The sequence below is a fragment of the Mycteria americana genome, chromosome 9, assembly GCF_035582795.1.
Source record: "Mycteria americana isolate JAX WOST 10 ecotype Jacksonville Zoo and Gardens chromosome 9, USCA_MyAme_1.0, whole genome shotgun sequence".
NCBI lineage: Eukaryota > Metazoa > Chordata > Aves > Ciconiiformes > Ciconiidae > Mycteria > Mycteria americana.
This window is the reverse complement of record NC_134373.1, coordinates 42,522,059-42,539,842: the sequence shown is the minus strand read 5'-3', so window position 1 is coordinate 42,539,842 and position 17,784 is coordinate 42,522,059. Positions and strand designations below refer to the sequence as shown.

General features: G+C 38.3%; 1 protein-coding gene across 1 annotated transcript in view; it reads left to right on the top strand.

Annotated features, from left to right (window-relative positions):
• Positions 1–210: 210 nt before the first annotated feature.
• The window catches only part of NEB (nebulin), a 128,945-nt gene continuing 111,371 nt past the window's right edge, over positions 211–17,784 (top strand). Inside the window, exons 1-16 of the mRNA XM_075511693.1 lie at positions 211–244; positions 958–1,061; positions 1,597–1,662; positions 6,151–6,195; positions 8,716–8,919; positions 9,855–9,962; positions 11,422–11,526; positions 11,836–11,940; positions 12,045–12,149; positions 12,900–13,004; positions 14,846–14,950; positions 15,142–15,249; positions 16,022–16,138; positions 16,816–16,917; positions 17,000–17,107; positions 17,202–17,306. Of these exons, the coding sequence (XP_075367808.1) occupies positions 1,630–1,662; positions 6,151–6,195; positions 8,716–8,919; positions 9,855–9,962; positions 11,422–11,526; positions 11,836–11,940; positions 12,045–12,149; positions 12,900–13,004; positions 14,846–14,950; positions 15,142–15,249; positions 16,022–16,138; positions 16,816–16,917; positions 17,000–17,107; positions 17,202–17,306 (1,455 nt within the window). The 5' untranslated portion in view covers positions 211–244; positions 958–1,061; positions 1,597–1,629. The remainder of the gene's footprint in view (positions 245–957; positions 1,062–1,596; positions 1,663–6,150; positions 6,196–8,715; positions 8,920–9,854; positions 9,963–11,421; positions 11,527–11,835; positions 11,941–12,044; positions 12,150–12,899; positions 13,005–14,845; positions 14,951–15,141; positions 15,250–16,021; positions 16,139–16,815; positions 16,918–16,999; positions 17,108–17,201; positions 17,307–17,784) is intronic.

The following is a 17,784-nucleotide window of genomic DNA, read 5'->3' as shown; positions in this document are numbered from 1 at the left end:
GGGTTTCCTCGGGAGCACAGAAGTGCCCGGCTCCCTTTTCCTTCATGGTGCTGAGAACAGGTGGCCTCCTCCGGGGTCACCAAGTATATTTAGGGCTGAAACTTGAGTGGGCTGGAGCCAGATTGGCTGTGCTAGCCACATGCGTAATTAGGAGCTGATGCACCAGGCTCGCTCTCGCCCAGTGCTGCTCAGGAGGGAAGACTGGAGAGGCTTTGCTCCTAAGGATATTTACTAGATGTTGCTGGTAAGAACATTTTAATCACATTTGACTTCTTTTCCTTAGAATAGGACCCTGAGCTGTTTCCTGATTCTGTAGGTTTTTGGGAGTAGTAGTCGTGCCTTTGCCCATGGAAGTCAGATTTTCTGTCTGGATGACTAGTTGCAAATTGCAGTAAGAGGAAAGGACCTGAAACTGTAGTTTGGAAGTGTAACTGAACATTATAATAGTGACAGGTTGTATAGGTCGTATCCTTATACGCAATCCCTACTTCTTGGGTTTGTTCATAAACTTTGGCCTACTTTTTCACACAACATGCCACTTATTGAGTTATTAATTTATTTTAATAGTTAACATTCTGGTTTAACAAATTGATTTTATTTTTTTGGTATTTTTTCTCAACACATTGGAACTAAAAAGGGACAGTATTCTATGTTCCTATATTTAACCTGCATTACTAGACTTCACTTGCCTCAGAAGGAATTGCAGTTTAGCCAGCTAAACAAAACCACCCCGTCATTTGGTAGTATTAGCTTACACGGCAAATATCTTTGGACTCAGGAACAGCTGTTCCAAAGCCTCATCCCCTACCAACATTAGAAACAGGGCTGTAGTCTCTGGTGGAAAATTGTACCTTTGCCTCATAGCAAAATTGTTGTGTTAATTAATTAGTTTAAAGGTTTTGACAGTAATCTATAGTTTGTAATTCAACCAACTGTATGGATTTTCATGTTTTCCAGGTCTGAAGAAATAGAGAGAAAAAGCCACAAGAACTAAAAAAAAAACCCCAGAGCATCTCTATAGGCTAATGCTGAGAAGACAGAAATTGCCTCATTAACCTAAGGTTACTTAAAAAAATACTTAGAATCTTTCTCTACGTTATGCTTTTACTTGTGAATGAATATAGTAGAATATACAGATAAAGCTCCCATTCAAACAGGAGCTCGAATAATGTAATGAAATAGTATAGGATACTCACAGAGCAAAGAAAAATTCTTCAAATAATTTTTTTGCAATGAAAAAAATCAAATCACACTTCAAGAAATCTCTTCCTCTAATTTTTTTTTTCATTGAATTCCAGTATTGATGTTACAACTATTAGAATAAAGTATTTGTCCAAAATTGTAATTTATATCAGTATGTTTGAAACTGAATCCAATGCTTTCCCATAATAGTCAAAAACAAAGTAATGCCAGATCCCAACTTCAGTTCTCTCTGTTGTTAAAGTTCGTTCACTGATTAGCCAGCAACATTGTAATAATCTGATTAGTCACTAACCATGACCCAGGTGCTTTATGAACTTGACTAGTAGCTTTTCATAGTACTTTCAGTCTTGGACTAATACTGTATATTTACCCTTTCATTTGCTGCGTGACCAGTGATTCGGGGAGAGACAGAAGACTACCCTCAAAATGGAGGAAGAAGAATATGAGGAAGTTGTGGAGGTAAGAAGAAACTCTGAGAGGAGAAATATTTGTTTCCTGCCTTGTGAACGAATATATTAATCGCTTTAATGAGACATTGCTCATGAGCATAGATGGTTGCTTGCTGTTTGCTCTCTGAAAATTAGGATATGATTAGATATCTATTAAATGCTTTGATCAGTAAAAAACAACAACAACAAAAAAGTTGCTCTCAGTGGAGCAAAGTCTCCCTGGTTCCTGTCATAGTTTCTCTGTTTAAATAAGGATTGTAACCACCCCCCACCCGCATCGCGAGGTTTTGTGATTACTCTTCTGCATAATTATAGATGCAGTGGGCCATCTCTTTTCTCTCCTGGCTTGCCCTCTGTCATCCAATCCATGCTAGAGAAGATGACTTTGGAAGCCACTTTCTAGCCTCACCTCTGTGTCCACTGCAATGCAGAAATGCAGCAGTTTTGTGCCACCAAAGCACCGTTAACCAATTTAGCCTTAGAAGTTGCAGAGATGGAGCTAGATTTAAACTTGTAGATGTCCGTGGAGTTGCATCAGGGATTAATTTCCCGATAGATCATTTAAACTCACAGTTATATGCCTAATTATTTAGTCTCAGCAATTTGATTAAAAGAATCCCCAGGAACTGGGGAACCTACAGCTTTCTCTTATGAGTCAGTGCCATTGGAATAACAACTTCCCTATTGAACAGTATACGAGGTTAACAGTGTGGTCTTACCTGTTGCATCATTACTGTTCTGAAATGAAATTATGTGTTATGAAATACATCAGTGATTATAACAAATTTGCTTAGTCTCTGAGGAAAAGAAGAAGATAGGACAAATGTAGACATCCCACAACTCTTTATCTCCACACTATATTCAATGGACTGTTGATTTCAGGTAGTGTTACAGCATTGAGCCCTGACTGCTGACTTTATAAATTTCGAATAGTGAATGGAGTCAAATGGTTTGCCAGTTGAATTAATTAAATGTGTTTTGGAAAATAAGCGATACTGCTCATAAAGTTCATTTTAAAGACATTGTACCACCTAGTTACAAAGACACCATCCTTCATTAAGTCTCCTATTAGCATGTTACTTGTAATTGCCTTTATGCTTCCTGAGCATTATGTGCTCTCTGTAACAAAACACATATTTACTTGCTGTCAATGTTTATTTGTTGCTGCTGGAATTATAGTATGTTGGGCTTTTTGTCTACACAACTCTGTTTCATTCTTTGTTACTAATTTTCACCGCCTGTCTTCCTGTCACCACATCCCTAGGACAGACCGAGATGGTGCTGCTTTAGTAGCTTCCCTCCAGATATTCATAGTGAGAAGTTAAATAAAACAGGAATGATAGCATCTGGTACAATTTTAAGGCAGCTTAAGCCTTTCCAGAGTTTTCTTAAATAGAATTCCACTTCTATACGAATCGCCTATTTTAAACCTCTAAGAGTTCTATCAGAAATTCATCTTCCAAAAGAGTAGAAAATTATTGCTGAATAATGAATGGCTGAGGAACATCGAGGATTTTAAGATACTATTTTTTCTTTCTCTGGAGTTCTTAGCCTGCATTGGACATTTTAGTCATTTGTGATGTGCAAAAAACCACAGTGAATGACAGAAACCTTTGCTGCTGAGTTACTCGAGGCTTTGTGGAAGGTGGGTCACACACGGTATAGGGCCAGTGAGCAGAAACTGCCACAAAACAGCCCAATATGAGACGGCTTGAGAAGTATGGGCTAGTTACGTGAACCTAACTTTGAGGAACAACTCTGGGAAAAGGGAAAATTTTAAAGACAATTTTTTTAGGGCTTGATTCAAGAGGCCTTCTGTTCCCACAGTTTTGGCATGTGACCCTGAGCAAATAATTGCTGAGATTTTTCAAAGATAAAACCTGCATTTTACATCTTTTCCTTTCTGGAAGTCAGTGGCAAGTTACGCACCTTTTGAATAAAATAGCTGCTCTTTACTACAGCGGATGGAGCAACATCTTTAAGTGGTTTTTTCTTCATTAAGCAGCGAGGGGAGATGGAAGGCGGAGACGCCTCGGCGGGGCCGGCTCCCCTCAGCGCGGCCTGCACCGGCCGCGGGGCGGCGCGGCGCTGTGGCGGGCTGCCGCGCTGGCGGGACGGCGCCATCGTGCGGCCGCCATTTGCTGTGTGGCTGCGGGCGGCGCCTCGGAGCGGGCCTCGGCCAGCGGCGAGCAGGGAGGCGGCGGGCTCTGCGTTTGGGCAGCGGCTCTGGTCGGAGCTGGCTCTGGCGCCTCCGGCTCCGGAGTGCTGTGGGGAAAGGCGAGCTGCCAGCAGGGGAGCGAAGCCCACAGAGCGCTGCAGGCAGGGACGTAGCCCTTGTTGCCTCTCTGGTGGGAGATGTGTTCTGGTCAGGTCACTCAGTTGCACTGCAGGTTGCTGAAGGAAGAGGTGAGCAGGCTTTGCACCATCATGGAAAGTGAAGAAGAGGTTGACAGCACCTTCGTGAAAAGCAAGGGGCAGAGCCACACATGGCAAGGAAGGAGTGCGAGCTGGAGACCCTGGTTAAATGGGTGATGGAGGCCGTCAGGATGGAGAAGGCTCACGGTTTCCGGCAACAGGAGGAAGGTTCGTGCTCCACCTGCATATCTGCCACTTCAGAGATGTAGCGCCTTGGGAACTTCTTTAGGCAGCTGGAGAAAGCCTCAAAGGCACAACCACTGTGCTTATGGATGGCTTTAACCACCCCAGTATCTGCTGGAAGGGCCTATGGCTGGGTACAAGCAACCTAGGAGATTTCTGGAAAGTATTGAAGATAAATTTCTTGATGCAGTTGATTGATGAAAGATGCTCTGCTGGACGGGCTACTCACAAATAAGAAAGAACAGGCAGAAGATGCAAAGGTCAAGGGCAGCCATGGCTGCAGTGACCACAAGACTGTGGAGCTGAAGATTCAGAGAAGAGTGAGCAAGATAAACAGAATTACAATCCCGGACTTCAGAAGAGCAGATTTGGGCCTGTTCAGGGACCTGCTCAGGAAGATCCCATGGGAAACAGCCCTGGAGGGCAAAGAGGCCAGGAGAGCTGGGTGATCCTCAAGAACAATTTTCTCAGAGCACAAGAATGGTTCAGTCCAATGTGCAGAAGTCAAACACAGCAGAAGGATGGTATGGATGAACAGGGAGCTCCTGACTGAGCTCGAACACAAAAAAAGAAGTATACTGAAGGTGGAAGCAGGAGCAGGCCACTTGGGAGGAACGTAAAGACATAAGACGTTATAAAGTCCATTACTACATGCACAGGCAAAGTTCAGCTGGAGTTGAAGCCAGCAAGGGAAGTGAAGAACAGCAAGAAAGGTTTCTGCAAGTGCCATCAGCAACAAAAAGAAAGCTAAGAGAGTGTGGGACCATAGTTCAGTGGGCAGGGAAGCTAGTGACAAGGAACAGGCAAAATGCTGAGGTACTTGAAGCCTTTTTTGCCTCGGGTTTGATAAGGCTTGTCCTATGGTCTTCCACATCTCTGAGCTTCCTAGCAGAGATGTGGGAGTGAGGTAGTAGCCACAGCAGAGGAAGACAGAGTTAGGGATGGCTTAACCCACTGGGATGTACATAGTTCCGTGGGACCAGAGGGGATGGATCCAGAGCTATCATCTTTGAAAGCTCATAGCGACGCAAGGATGTTCCTGGCGACTGGAAAAAGACAGATGTCATACCCATCTTCAAGAAAGGCAAGAAAGAAGATCCAGGGAACTACAGACTTTAGTCCTTTTGGAAGGCTATGGAGCAAATCTTTTAGAAGCTATTTCTAAACACATGAAAGACATGAAGGTCATGGGGAGCAGTGAACGTTGATTTATCAAGGGCAAATCATGGCTGACCAAACTCATTGCTTTTTATAATGAGTTCAATGCTGCTATGGATGAGGGGAGACCAGTGAATGTTGCATACCTTGACTACTTTAGGAAGACTTCTGAAAGAGTCTCCCATAGTCATCTTATCACCAAATTTATGAGATGTGGGATGGATAAGTGGCCAATAAAGTGGGTGGAAAATTGACTGAGCTCTTGAGCTCAGAATTGTGATCAGTAGTACAAAGTCTAGCTGGCAGCCAGTAATTATTGGTGTCCTTCAAGGATCTGTAGGTATGAACAGCTCTGCCTTAGAGAGAGAAACCTACTGCAGTCCTCTCCAAGTGTATTACCAAACACTTGGAAAATCCTGGTTTTTTGAAAGCTGATTCTTTCTTTTAGTGTGGTCATCATTGTCTTCCTTCTTGTGGGTAAAATTAGATAATGATCCTTCATTAATTACTTGGGAGGATGATTAATTGAGGAATGTATGGAAGAAAATCCAGTCATTAATGCAAAAAATGATCAGATGTTCAGAATTACCAGGGACGCAAATGTGACTACAAAGGTACCTATGAACTACAGTCCTATTTCTCCAGAAGTATGTTTTTAAAACAGCTTAACAGAAGCTACAGTTTGCTATTCTGTATGATCTGGCCTAACAATGATTTTTTTTTTCTCTTTTTTTTTTAATAGTACTACATTGAAGAGACAATTATTGAGGAGGGTGAACCACATGAGGTAAAGGTCCCTGTGATGTTGCATGTGGTGTATATGTGCGTGCAATTAATGCATAATGCTAAATTAGTGGTCTTTTGTATTCTGAGGACTAATTTTTCATATTAAACACACAAATAGCAGTGAACAGTTGCTTCTTAATAATTTATTTCCTCTGCAAGACGCTGTTGTGGGATGATCTAGAGGACTCCTGGCTTGTTCTGAGTATCCTATCTGTCACTCTTTGGTTTCCATTAGAAAGAGTTGTGGATGTGTCCATCAGAAAAGGACTGTGCTAATTTCTGTCCTGCCCTGTGTCTTGCTGATAGTCTTCCATTTGCTTCTGCCCAGCAGCTGTTTGCGCAGGAGCTGACAAAATGAAGCAACAGGTTACGTTAATAACAAGAAATACAGGCAGGAAGATTATTTGGGTAACATAGTGACAAAAATCCAATCATTAGTATTAAAGATGAACAGAATTATCGAGGATGTGAATGTGACCAGATATGTACACATGAACAATGGGCACATACATGCATTATACTTAACCTTGTTGTGAAGATAAATATAAAAAGATTCTGCCTGAAACCAGTTTACATGTATCAGTTCTGTTCTCTTCACCTTGTGTAATTTCACCAAGAAGTGGTGGTTTGCAGATTTTTTTTCACGTCACTGGTAACAACTATTTGAGTCACCAAGGAGTTATTACCATAATTTTAAATTCTACTTATAATATAGATATAACCTAACTCTATGCTATGTTACGATGAAATATTCTTTATGGCATAGGCTTATGCAGAAACAAAAGTTTAATGTTTCACTTTGTGAGTGTATTTCCTTCCAAACAAAGGATCTGTTCCCAAAGTCTTCCTATGTTTTTAATTTAATAAAACACGATTTGATTAATCCTGTTTGAGCAAGTAATCTAGGACTACACTTTTGAAGGAAGACTGCCATCTTATTATTTTTAAGATCATTCAACCACTGCATTCATCAGGTGTTCTAAAATCCATAGCCAGGCTGGATTTAACGGGAACAATAGCATGACGGATTATTTCTGTGTCTAATTTGCATAAGTTTTTGAAAACAGTATTGTGGAATGAAGAATTACATATGAGTAATATCTTTCTAGCTAATGTGATTAGACCTTTTCCCATCAGCTGTAAATATAGTCTAATGCATTAGCATCATGTGGTCCTATGTGTTATCATATAAAAATAAAAGCATTTTTTGCACAAAATGCTGTATTTTCAGAATCAAGCCTCTCCAAATTTTGGAAATACATTACAACTTTTTATAAAAGCACATAGCTTCGCTGTTTTGTTAGAAAGCTAACAGCAGGTCGTGCTTTTCACAGTGTTCGCCTAGACAGGTTTCAAACCCTCCAGTGCTTTCAGTGCCAAAACTGAGATGAACACTTGTATATTTGAAAAGAGTTGTAAGAGAGAAACTTGTGGCAGTGCTGAAGTAACTACTAACATCCTGGGACAACATTACTGAAATGCAATTAATGTTCACATAGTAAACAAACCTTTTATAATGTAAGTTTTGTATACTTCTCGATTTAATGTTTAATGTTTGATATGTTTTCTGGTCTGTCTCATACTAATGCAAATAGCTATCAGAAATCTAAGCTTCATGCATTCCCTTTTAAGGCACTTTTTTAAAAACAAACTGATATGAAATAAAACTTGACACTTATTCAGGTGATTTTGGAGCACATTTTTAAGTTGTAATAATTATTTTTAAATGCTTTTAATTAGAATCTTAGTATTAAAGTTATTGCTTATGGCATGAATATGTTGATACCCAAGTACATAAACCATTTAAATTAATTAAGGACATATTTCCAATGGATGCTTGATCAGTTGATTATATAAGTTTCTCAGCTATGTCTCTGCCATGATTGTGATCTGGCTATGAGAAAATGTAGTTTAGTAGAAAAGGTGGATTCTAGGTATTTGTTCAGTCATCTGGTGCATCGTGTACTTGCCACACGATCCCAAAGACTTGGTCTTGTCTGTCTGCTGTGTCTGTTCCTTTCCTTTTGCAAGAAGAAGATAATCTTTTTGAATGGCTGTATGCACCTTTGACCTGCTTTCACAGCTTTCAGTGACATGATTAGGAGCCCTGGCTGTGCGACGTGTGTCTTCAACACAACTTCAGCACTGAGAACATTTCTACACTTTGGTTTTAGTAGCTGGTGGTCCCACCTGAGACCTCCCCTGATGCCAGTGGAAGTTATGCATATAGAACAGAGCCAACAGGAGCCCCACTCTTCCAGCTCCTCTGGAGAATAATTATATGAGTTTGATACAGAAATCAGCCAGTTAATTCCTTGTGGTTTTTTTTAGGTCGGGTGATGTATAGTAGGCATAGTGGGTAATCCCAGTAGGAAAAGTGTCACTGATTTTCTGTCTTGCAGGTGGTTCCTGGATAAGAACTGAGCATCCTTTTACTAGATAGGGGAGGTGAAAAGTGCTTATCATAAAATGATGATTTATAGTTATAAAGCAAGTAATAATTTATTTTCTTTGTTCCCAGGTGGTCACCGAGATCACTGAGACCATTAGCACTGACTTCACAGGTCCTAAAACCGTCACCTATACTGTTGAGCATGAAAAACCTTCTGTTGAGGGTGCAGCACCTCCAGTCAGAAAGAAGACAATACGGACAAAAGTGGACCCATCTAAGTTTTTGACACCTTATCTGCAACATAGTAATAAAATGAAGGACCTATTCAGTGAGGTAAATTGTCCCATGTCTTTTATTTCTTGAGGAACACCAACTTTAAAAATATTTAATAGGTATTATTGCAAACTTTCGTACTACTATTTTGTCTCCTCTACTTCATTTCATGATGTGTATTAGTGTTATTTGCTTCTTTGAATTAGCCAATCTCTTGCCCCTTTCCTGCTTAAGTGTATTAGGTAATCATTAGGCACAAGAAGTGGCTTCAGGCAGATGGCTGAAGATTGTCAGAGATGTCAGTTAACAGCACTCCTGCTCTATCTGACTTGGATATCCAAATAAAGGAAGATAACAGGGACTAATGTCTATTGAATAGCAAATCTCAATATTTTTTATAACAGTATATTTCTCTATCCCTCTATATATATCCAAGAAAAATCCTTGAGCACATTATATAGGAACAAGCACCAACCTAAATTCCTGTTACAGGATACCAAAGTCCAGTAGACCAATACTGTACAATGTTGTGAAAAGTGGAAAACGACTGCTCTGCACAGGTGCAGATGGTATCAGATCCCCTTTCCTAAATTTTGAAGTATATTACCTACCAGCATTCACTGTTCAAGGGTTATGTGAGATCATAGGTTCTAGGACTGCTACCCTCACCCACATATTTTCCTTATCTTTGGTCACTGAAACAAATAACTGTAAATTTATCAATATCAAGCTCCTAAGGAGAATATAATCAATTAGAGGTGATCTAAAACAGGCTAAAGGTAGAAATGGATTTTTTCTGTTGTGTCAGATGGAAGGAAGTCAGTTAGTTAAAATAAGCGTAACTCTGCAAATGTAATTGAGTAATGCCAGTTTGTATTATTCAGTAATCTGGCCAAAATTCCAATACCAACCAGATAAATCAGTAATTGCTACATAATTTTTTTGCCAGAGCTTTAGGATATGTCTTAATTATATTTGTCATTATTTTCTTTCAGAACAAGTACAAAGAAAAATATAGAAAAGAAAAAGGAAAGCCATATGCTTCCACAACTGATACCCCAGAAATTCGGAGAATCAAGAAAGTGCAAGACCAGCTCAGTGAGGTAGGTGTCAATTGTCATAATAAAAAATATTTACTGAGTGGTAAAGAAGCAAATTGAGTCGCAATTTGAAATGTGAGATAAGAAGTGGTAATTTTTTGATGATATTGTGATACGGCAATCTGAACGTTTAGCAGAAACTTTATCAGATTACAGGAGTGAGCAATACAGAGTATATGACAATTTGAGTTCTGTGATGTAGGTTGGAATTTAGGCCTTTGAGGAAAGGAGATGTGATGGTTCCTTTCTAGCTGAATAATAGCCCTGCTTCATTGTGCCTAAAGAGGTTTGAAAATTTCTGATCAGAAGTTACAGGCACGGGAGATGATGGCGATGCCCATATCATTGAATTTGAAGATTCCACACACTGTGTCCTGCAGTCATCACGAATGACGTGCCTGATGAATTTTTGTTGAGGTTATGTTGCGCACGGGGTAAATAACCCTAGAATTTTGTTTTTAAAATGTGTTTAAACATTTTTGTTTTTATAAAGCAACTGAAAGTCAGTTTCCTAAAGAGATCCTGGAAAAATGATGCTTAGATTCTCCAAGTATTGCAAAATGAACTTCTGTACATCTTGTCATTTACTATGGGATTTTCCAAGATGTGTTGTCCCGTCTGTGTGAATCCCACTCTTAGTGATCTGCCTTGGAAAGCTAGACCAAGTACAATTGCCCCACTGATGCAAGTGCCTCTAGTTCTGGAAGCTAGCTCGTCCTCCCCTCTTTCTTTTAAGCAACACTAGTCTACCTTTCAATAATACACCTCACAGTTTGAGAAACTGAAATCTGCCTGGAAAGGCTTCTTAATTCTTCATAGAGTAAATAGGGAGAGTTCTGTGCCTAGGAATGGGAACCCCTAAAGCTGAAAGGGTAGTCACCTACCCTAACCTGTGTTCAGGAGAAAAGTGTGCATTAAATTCTGCTCCACTCCTGACTTAGGATATATGGAGGAATGTGATGCAGCAATCCATGCACTAATGCCGACTGAGCCTGCTGTCAAGCTGGGAGTGATATAACCGTATTAGGATGATTTTTGTGCCCAGGCTGCTGGTTTGCCATGGTAATGTGGCTATATTGTCTTTGGCACTACAGCTAGTGTTTACATGGTGATGGACTGTGAAATTGAGATATACTGCATAGCGTGGAGATCCCTCTGTCTCATTATACAGGGTGGAAGTACTCTTAGAAAGAACTCCGTGATTACAGAAGGGCACTACCTCTAACTTGGATTCACAGCTCTTGAAACTGTCTCAAAGCTGCACTTCTTTCTCAGTTAATTCACAAAATCCATTTGTTTCCGTAGGCTTCATTTCTAAGGAACAACTAGTCCTAAATGTTTTATTGAATTCAGATTTTGGGTGGTTACAGTATTAAATGTAAAAATGTCAATATTCTGCTTTTAAAAAAAACTGTCAGTTTTTGCTGTAAGAATAAATGTGTTTTGTTGTGCATTGATGTAGGTTAAATACCGCATGGCTGGTGAAGTTGCTAGAACTATTTGCCACGTTGATGAAAAGGCCAAGGATATAGAACATGCAAAGAAGGTGTCACAGCAAGTGAGCAAGGTGAGTGAGTTCTGACTTTCTGAAAGGGTTGTGAACATTAGTTGATCCTGAGGTTAGTGATATGAATAAAGCTTTGAGCTCAGGGCACTAAAGCAGTATTTATAGAACAGTTTAGACACACTGGGAGAGATAGCAGAGAAGTTGATAAGGTGAGTATAAATATCATCTTAAATGTTTCCAATTGATGTCTTCCAATGTTACTGGTTTGAGACTCTCAGTTTGAAAAAATCTTCAGAGCAGGTAGTTTATTCACAAATGTAAATATTTTTCTGATAGTAGAGTAACCAATGTGCTGATCTTTCTTTCCAGGTGTTATATAAACAGAACTGGGAGGAGAATAAGGACAAGTACCTGCTTCCCCCTGATGCTCCAGAGCTTGTGAATGCAATAAAAAACACAGCAATGTTCAGTAAGGTAAGAAAAAAAAAAATCACAGGTCTAGGCAGCTGAAGTGCAAGAAGCATTCCAAGTCAGAGATTAATTCATAACGAGTATTCTGGCATTTTTCTGTTTTTAAGAAACTCTATACTGAAGACTGGGAAGCAGACAAAACATTATTCTATCCCTACAATGACAGTCCAGAGCTCAGAAGGGTGGCACAGGCTCAAAAGGCTCTGAGTGATGTAAGTATCAAAGCCTGATTGACAGTTGGGTCAGTGTTACAGTGTAACTTGGTAGTCTCCGTGGTGGACTTTGACTAGATATAAAAACTTCATAATGGAACAGAAAATAAAAATGCGTAGGTGTGTACCGATAGCTCTGATAGTAGTGCTATTTCTATAGGAAAGTATGTACTCTATATGAGAGTATAAATCTGTTGGCAATTTGATGCTGGATTATGCATGAATTAAATAATTAATTTATGAAAGGTCTTCTGAGGTAATCAGTAAGAAGACCTTGAGTATCTCTCAAAACATGTGGAGAAATTCTCAGGGTTGGCTGTAAGCCCAGTTCACTGTTGTGCATCTACACATCTGTCTCTCTCAAACAGTGGTAAGAAAAAGCCAGGAATTCGTGAGGCTGTGTGATTTACTGATACTTAGATACATAGAACTCTTCAACCGAGGATTTCAGGTCTCACTTAAAGATTTCAGTGAATTTTGCAGATGTCCAGAAGTTCACTAGTCCCATGTATATCAGGAGCAACAGAATAATATACTTGAAAACTTTCCCAGGGAACTGAGTCTTTTTCACTGTCACTATCAAGAGACTTCTCAGTAGTCCTCCAGAATACCTTGATTGAAAGAGTTTATGCTGCAGTAGCTGTGGACAGAACTACTTTCGTTAATGGTGGCATTAGCAGAGTTAAGAGTAAATGTTCTGATGCTTAAGTTGGTAGTTACTGTAAATGTTTACTTCTTTCATATTTTCAGATTGTCTACAAAAAAGGGCATGATGAACGAAAATCTAAATATACTTCTCTGCCAGATCCACCTGATGTGGAACAAGCCAAGAAAGTGACAAGGCAGCTGAGTGATGTGAGTAGAATGCAGGGCTCCTCTTTCTGTAGAAACCTCGCTTTTGGAGTTAGAAAGGCAAGAAGGTACCTAAAGAAAGGGAAAGCAGAAGAAAAGACCAGAGCTCTTATGAAGACCCCTTTGATTTTCAGTGGTGAAAGCCAGTTCCTTTCTTTCTCAAATGTCTCAGAGAAAATCCTGCCCCGTCTCAGGTGAAAGGCTAAACTTTATTCTTGTTGGAGAGTTTAATTTTCACAAAGCATTTCTGCTTCTACCATACACACATTACTTCCAATTCCCCCTCTTTTTTTTTATCTCCTGCTTTACACTGTCTGTGTTTACAAGAGAAAATAGTAAACAACATCCCTTTTGCTGTTCTCTTAAATGTAAACAATGACATGTAAATATATATCTGGTTTTGGAGTGAGTTGCTTACAAGGAATAACCCCATTTTGCTGAAAAGTTGCCCAGGTCAACTGCACAGAATACATTCTAAATGTTCATTTCAGTGTCAAACCGTTGTACGTGTACGTATCCCAAGCATTCTTAAGTTCATGGATACCAATCAGTGGAAATGTCTGGCAACTTAGATAACTGTTTCCTGATTTGCACACCAAATTAACAAGTAACATTCAACATTAAATTCCATAACTGTGTGGCATGATTAATGAAGACTCTGGCACTGGTTCTTGTCAATGCATTTTAGGTATACTTAGAATAAAACACAGCTGAGGAATGCAGGAGGTGAAGTGAAATACAGGAAGATCAACTTTTGCTGAAGAAACTGGAACTAAGTCACATAATCTTGTAAGACAGAAGTAGGATTTCGACTCAGTTCAGAATTTAGCTATTATGATGAGGACACGAATGATTTTATTGCTGTGTATTGAAAATTATCTGCTGTTTAAGATTAGGGAGTTGTAGTATTCACTTAAGGTTGCAAAGCCACTAAAAAAGTGTTGTAGTGAAGCCATTTGGAAGGTGAAAGAAGGTAGTATTTAATTTTGAGAAAATTTCTTGAATCTTGTTCTTCCTTAGCTTAAAAGCTAAATTGTCATCAAGAAAATTTTTAGACTTGTAAAAAGCAAGATCAGTATCATAATTCTTTGAAATGAATAAAATAGTAAGCTATATATGTATCTCCAAAACAATAAAATGTAGAATTTTTTTAAGGTTGTTTTGGGCATATATATTCTATATCAATGTGGTAACAATTAAAAAGGCATTGGAGAAGTTGTCTTTTTTGTGATAAGCAACACAACTGTGGCCGAAAATGCATTTGGAACACTGAGTCAAACCTCAGGAAGATGCTTTGTTGTTAGACAGACAGGAACTGTCTGTTTAAACAATTGATACTTTGTTTCCATGTGCTTGAATAGAGGCCTATAGAAATCACATATACCAGGCAATTGATATATTAAAAGGGTTTTCTTATAACAAGTTTCAGCAGCAATAACAATAAATTCCTGCTTAACCAATGGGCAATACTATGTCCCAGTATTATGTGACCAGTGAGAAAACAGAACTAAAGGAATATGTTAGTGATGTCTCATCTCAGAGACATCTCAGAGAGAAAATCTCAGAGAGATTTTCTTATTAATAACTGTCTTCTGGAAGAGATGACTTATTTCACCTATTTATCCTTTTTTTGGTCAGGGAAGGTACTAAGAGAGATAACTGAATAGTGAAGTGGTTAGGCCAAATCATATTTAAGGTATTTTTGACAATAACTGATGAAGTGGTTATAAGGCAGACGTAAAATGTGAAGCAACTTTAAAAAGAAGACTTTTAAAAACAAATCTGTCAAGTGAAAATTGAGCTATATCTTGGGGATTAATTTTTTTTTTTTAATTTCGTTATAGATTATTTACCACGAGGACTATGAAAACAAGATCAAAGGCAAGTGGACTCAAACTCCATGCTATGATGTTGCAATTGCGAAAATGAATGCAGAAAATATAAGCACGGTAAGTGAATTCTTTAGAGAATCTTGAAATGAACAGCTTTATCCTCTGTTTATCCTAAGGTGGAAAATACTGATTAATTTTGCCTGCTCCATTTGTGGTATTTCTCTTTTCCTAAATAAGCTACTTCATGGCTATCTGATTTATAATGTAAGTGCATTTGATACATTGTTATCTGTCTCTGTTCCTAACAGAGAAAATACCAGGAAGACTTCGAAAACGTGAAAGACCAAATCTACTTTATGCAGACTGAAACTCCAGAATATGAAGCTAATAAGCGAGTTTCAAATAACGTCAGTAAGGTATGTTATGTGTGCTCCTATCTGTTTAGCTTGAGTATAGTTCTGAAGTCAGGCCAGTTTGTGCTGAAACTGTTTTGTCAAGTGTCAAAAATATTTTCTTACACACAAAAGATGTATTCTTGTGTGCTTTCCACTAGGAAGCTCATAACGACTCTTAGCCATGCTTATGATCTTCCACAATAGTACCCAAAAAGTAGAATTTTCTTTCAGTGAAGTAGAATTGGCTTCATCGTTTGTTCTGATTATGTTATGTACTTGATTTCTAGTTGGAACAATCAATACTGTTAACCAAGACCAACTTAAGCTAGCTGAATTTGGCTCAGTATTTTCATATTTATTCATCCTTGCTCAGTGCATCTCAGTGATGTTGTGCTGGCCCATCTTTTGTTCAAAATACAGAATTTGTTTGGTCTCTGCATTTTCTGCAATAGTATATGCATCAGCGAAGACAATCTTATGTCATTAATTGTAAGAATGTGACTATTCTGAGATGTCAACTGATATTTGAAAAATTACAATGTTTGTAGAGGGGCTTAGAGATGGGGGACATCTACTAAATAGCTCTCACTTATCTTCTGACCCTGCCTCCCATCTCGTCATCCATGCAATCCTGTGATCTGAGTGCCTTTCATGGTCCTTTGCCATCATGAATCATAAGTTAAAAAACCAGGGAAATTTTCCCGAAAAGTTCAAGATGATACAGGTTAGTGAGCGTTTGGCTTTTAATACTGATTTTTAAAACCTCACCCTTTTTATTTTTATTTTTTTAAAGATAAAATACAGAGCAGACTATGAAAAGAACAAAGCTATTGCAGATTATAATGTGCTTCCTGCTACAGAGAATCCATTGCTGAGGCAATTAAAAGCTGCGGGAGATGTGCTGAGTGATGTAAGTATTATCAAAGTACAGCTGGATGATTTTCAGTCATGTACAAAAAACCAAACTCGTCATTTCTTCACAGGGCTTCTCCTTTGGCTTTCTTAGTATTTTTAGTTTTATAGACCAATATTTTTCATGAAATACCACCAACCAGAACGGTATAGATAAGGAGTCATTTCTCCATAGCAGAGTATAACAATAGCTGTGGTGTGTTATGGGGATAGCTAATTATTGTATAGTTCATTTAGATCCCTGTGGAAAATGCATCGCAAGATGGCAGTTCTTCCCTTAATGTTTTAAGGAACTTCAACTGATGCCAATAATGACAAAATATGTGGTATTTTTACATATTCATATATGTTGTATTCTGGTTACTCACTGTAATGGCTTTCTTGGTTTCTCTCTTCTTGCTGTTTTCATCTGTATGGAAAGAGATTGCCTATTTCTCAGTGTCAGAAGTTCAAAAGCCGTTAGTTAGACCTTTCTGTCTTCCCTTACAAACCTACGAGTGACTAAAAAAAGTTTTTTTAAAAAAACATTGGGAAAAAAGTGCCATCTGTTTTTCAGTCTTCTGGGAAAGCTTTTCTTTGCAATCATTTCACAGTTTTACTCTTGTAATTTTTATTGTGTTGTCAGTGAGTTGCAGTGGAATCCACTGCATTATCTGACATTATTTTCTTTTGCAGAAATTATACAAAGAAGCCTATGAACAATCAAAAGGAACCAGCATGAATTATTGTGACACACCCAAGTTCCAGACTGATACTGCTCTGAAGAATTTTAGTGATGTATGCATTTGATTTATGTTATGTCATTCAGTACTGACACTCTTGATTACTTTTGTTTATCAATGTGTGATTATTTTTCCAGGTAAAATATAAAGATGCATATCAAAAGAATATTTTAGGACACTATTTGGGCAGCTTTGAGGACCCACATCATACACACTGCATGAAAGTTGAAGCTATGAAGAGTGATGTAAGTGTGGCAATCATTCTGTTTTCACCATCATACTTGAATTTCAGAGAAAGCTCAATTATGGTTTCTTACTGAATGCTGATTTTATTCCTAGAAAAATTACAAAGCAGATTATGAGGAGGAAAAGACAAAATGCTACTTCCCTCAGACCATAACTCAAGAGTATGAAGCAATTAAGAAGTTAGAGCAGTGTAAAGACGTAAGTACAGGACAGTAGTGGTTATCAAGTAGGCAGCTACATGCAGAGTATCTACTCCTGAGGCATGTAGAAATTTACAGAGTGATTCCTCTTAACTTCGATGATTTTGAATTTGTCCTTATTAGCATATATAACTTCTAAAAACCATATTCATCTGTATTTTAGAGCCTTTTGTGACATCTAGTGATCAAGACAGATACAGCACAATCTTTTTTTAACGAGTAATAACATAAAATTAGAGGAATAGTACCAAAATGAAGAATGAACCTCAAACATTTAGCTGCTTAAGTCAACATATTTTTACAGTAATCCTTTAAAAGTACTTTAGTTACTTTATTAATACTAATTTTGTTTAGTTTATCAATACTTGGAAAATACTTTAAATATATATTTGTATATAATATACTAAAATGTATATACTGTAATGTGTATAATATATTATAATGTATACTATACATTTTAAATAATTATATACCTA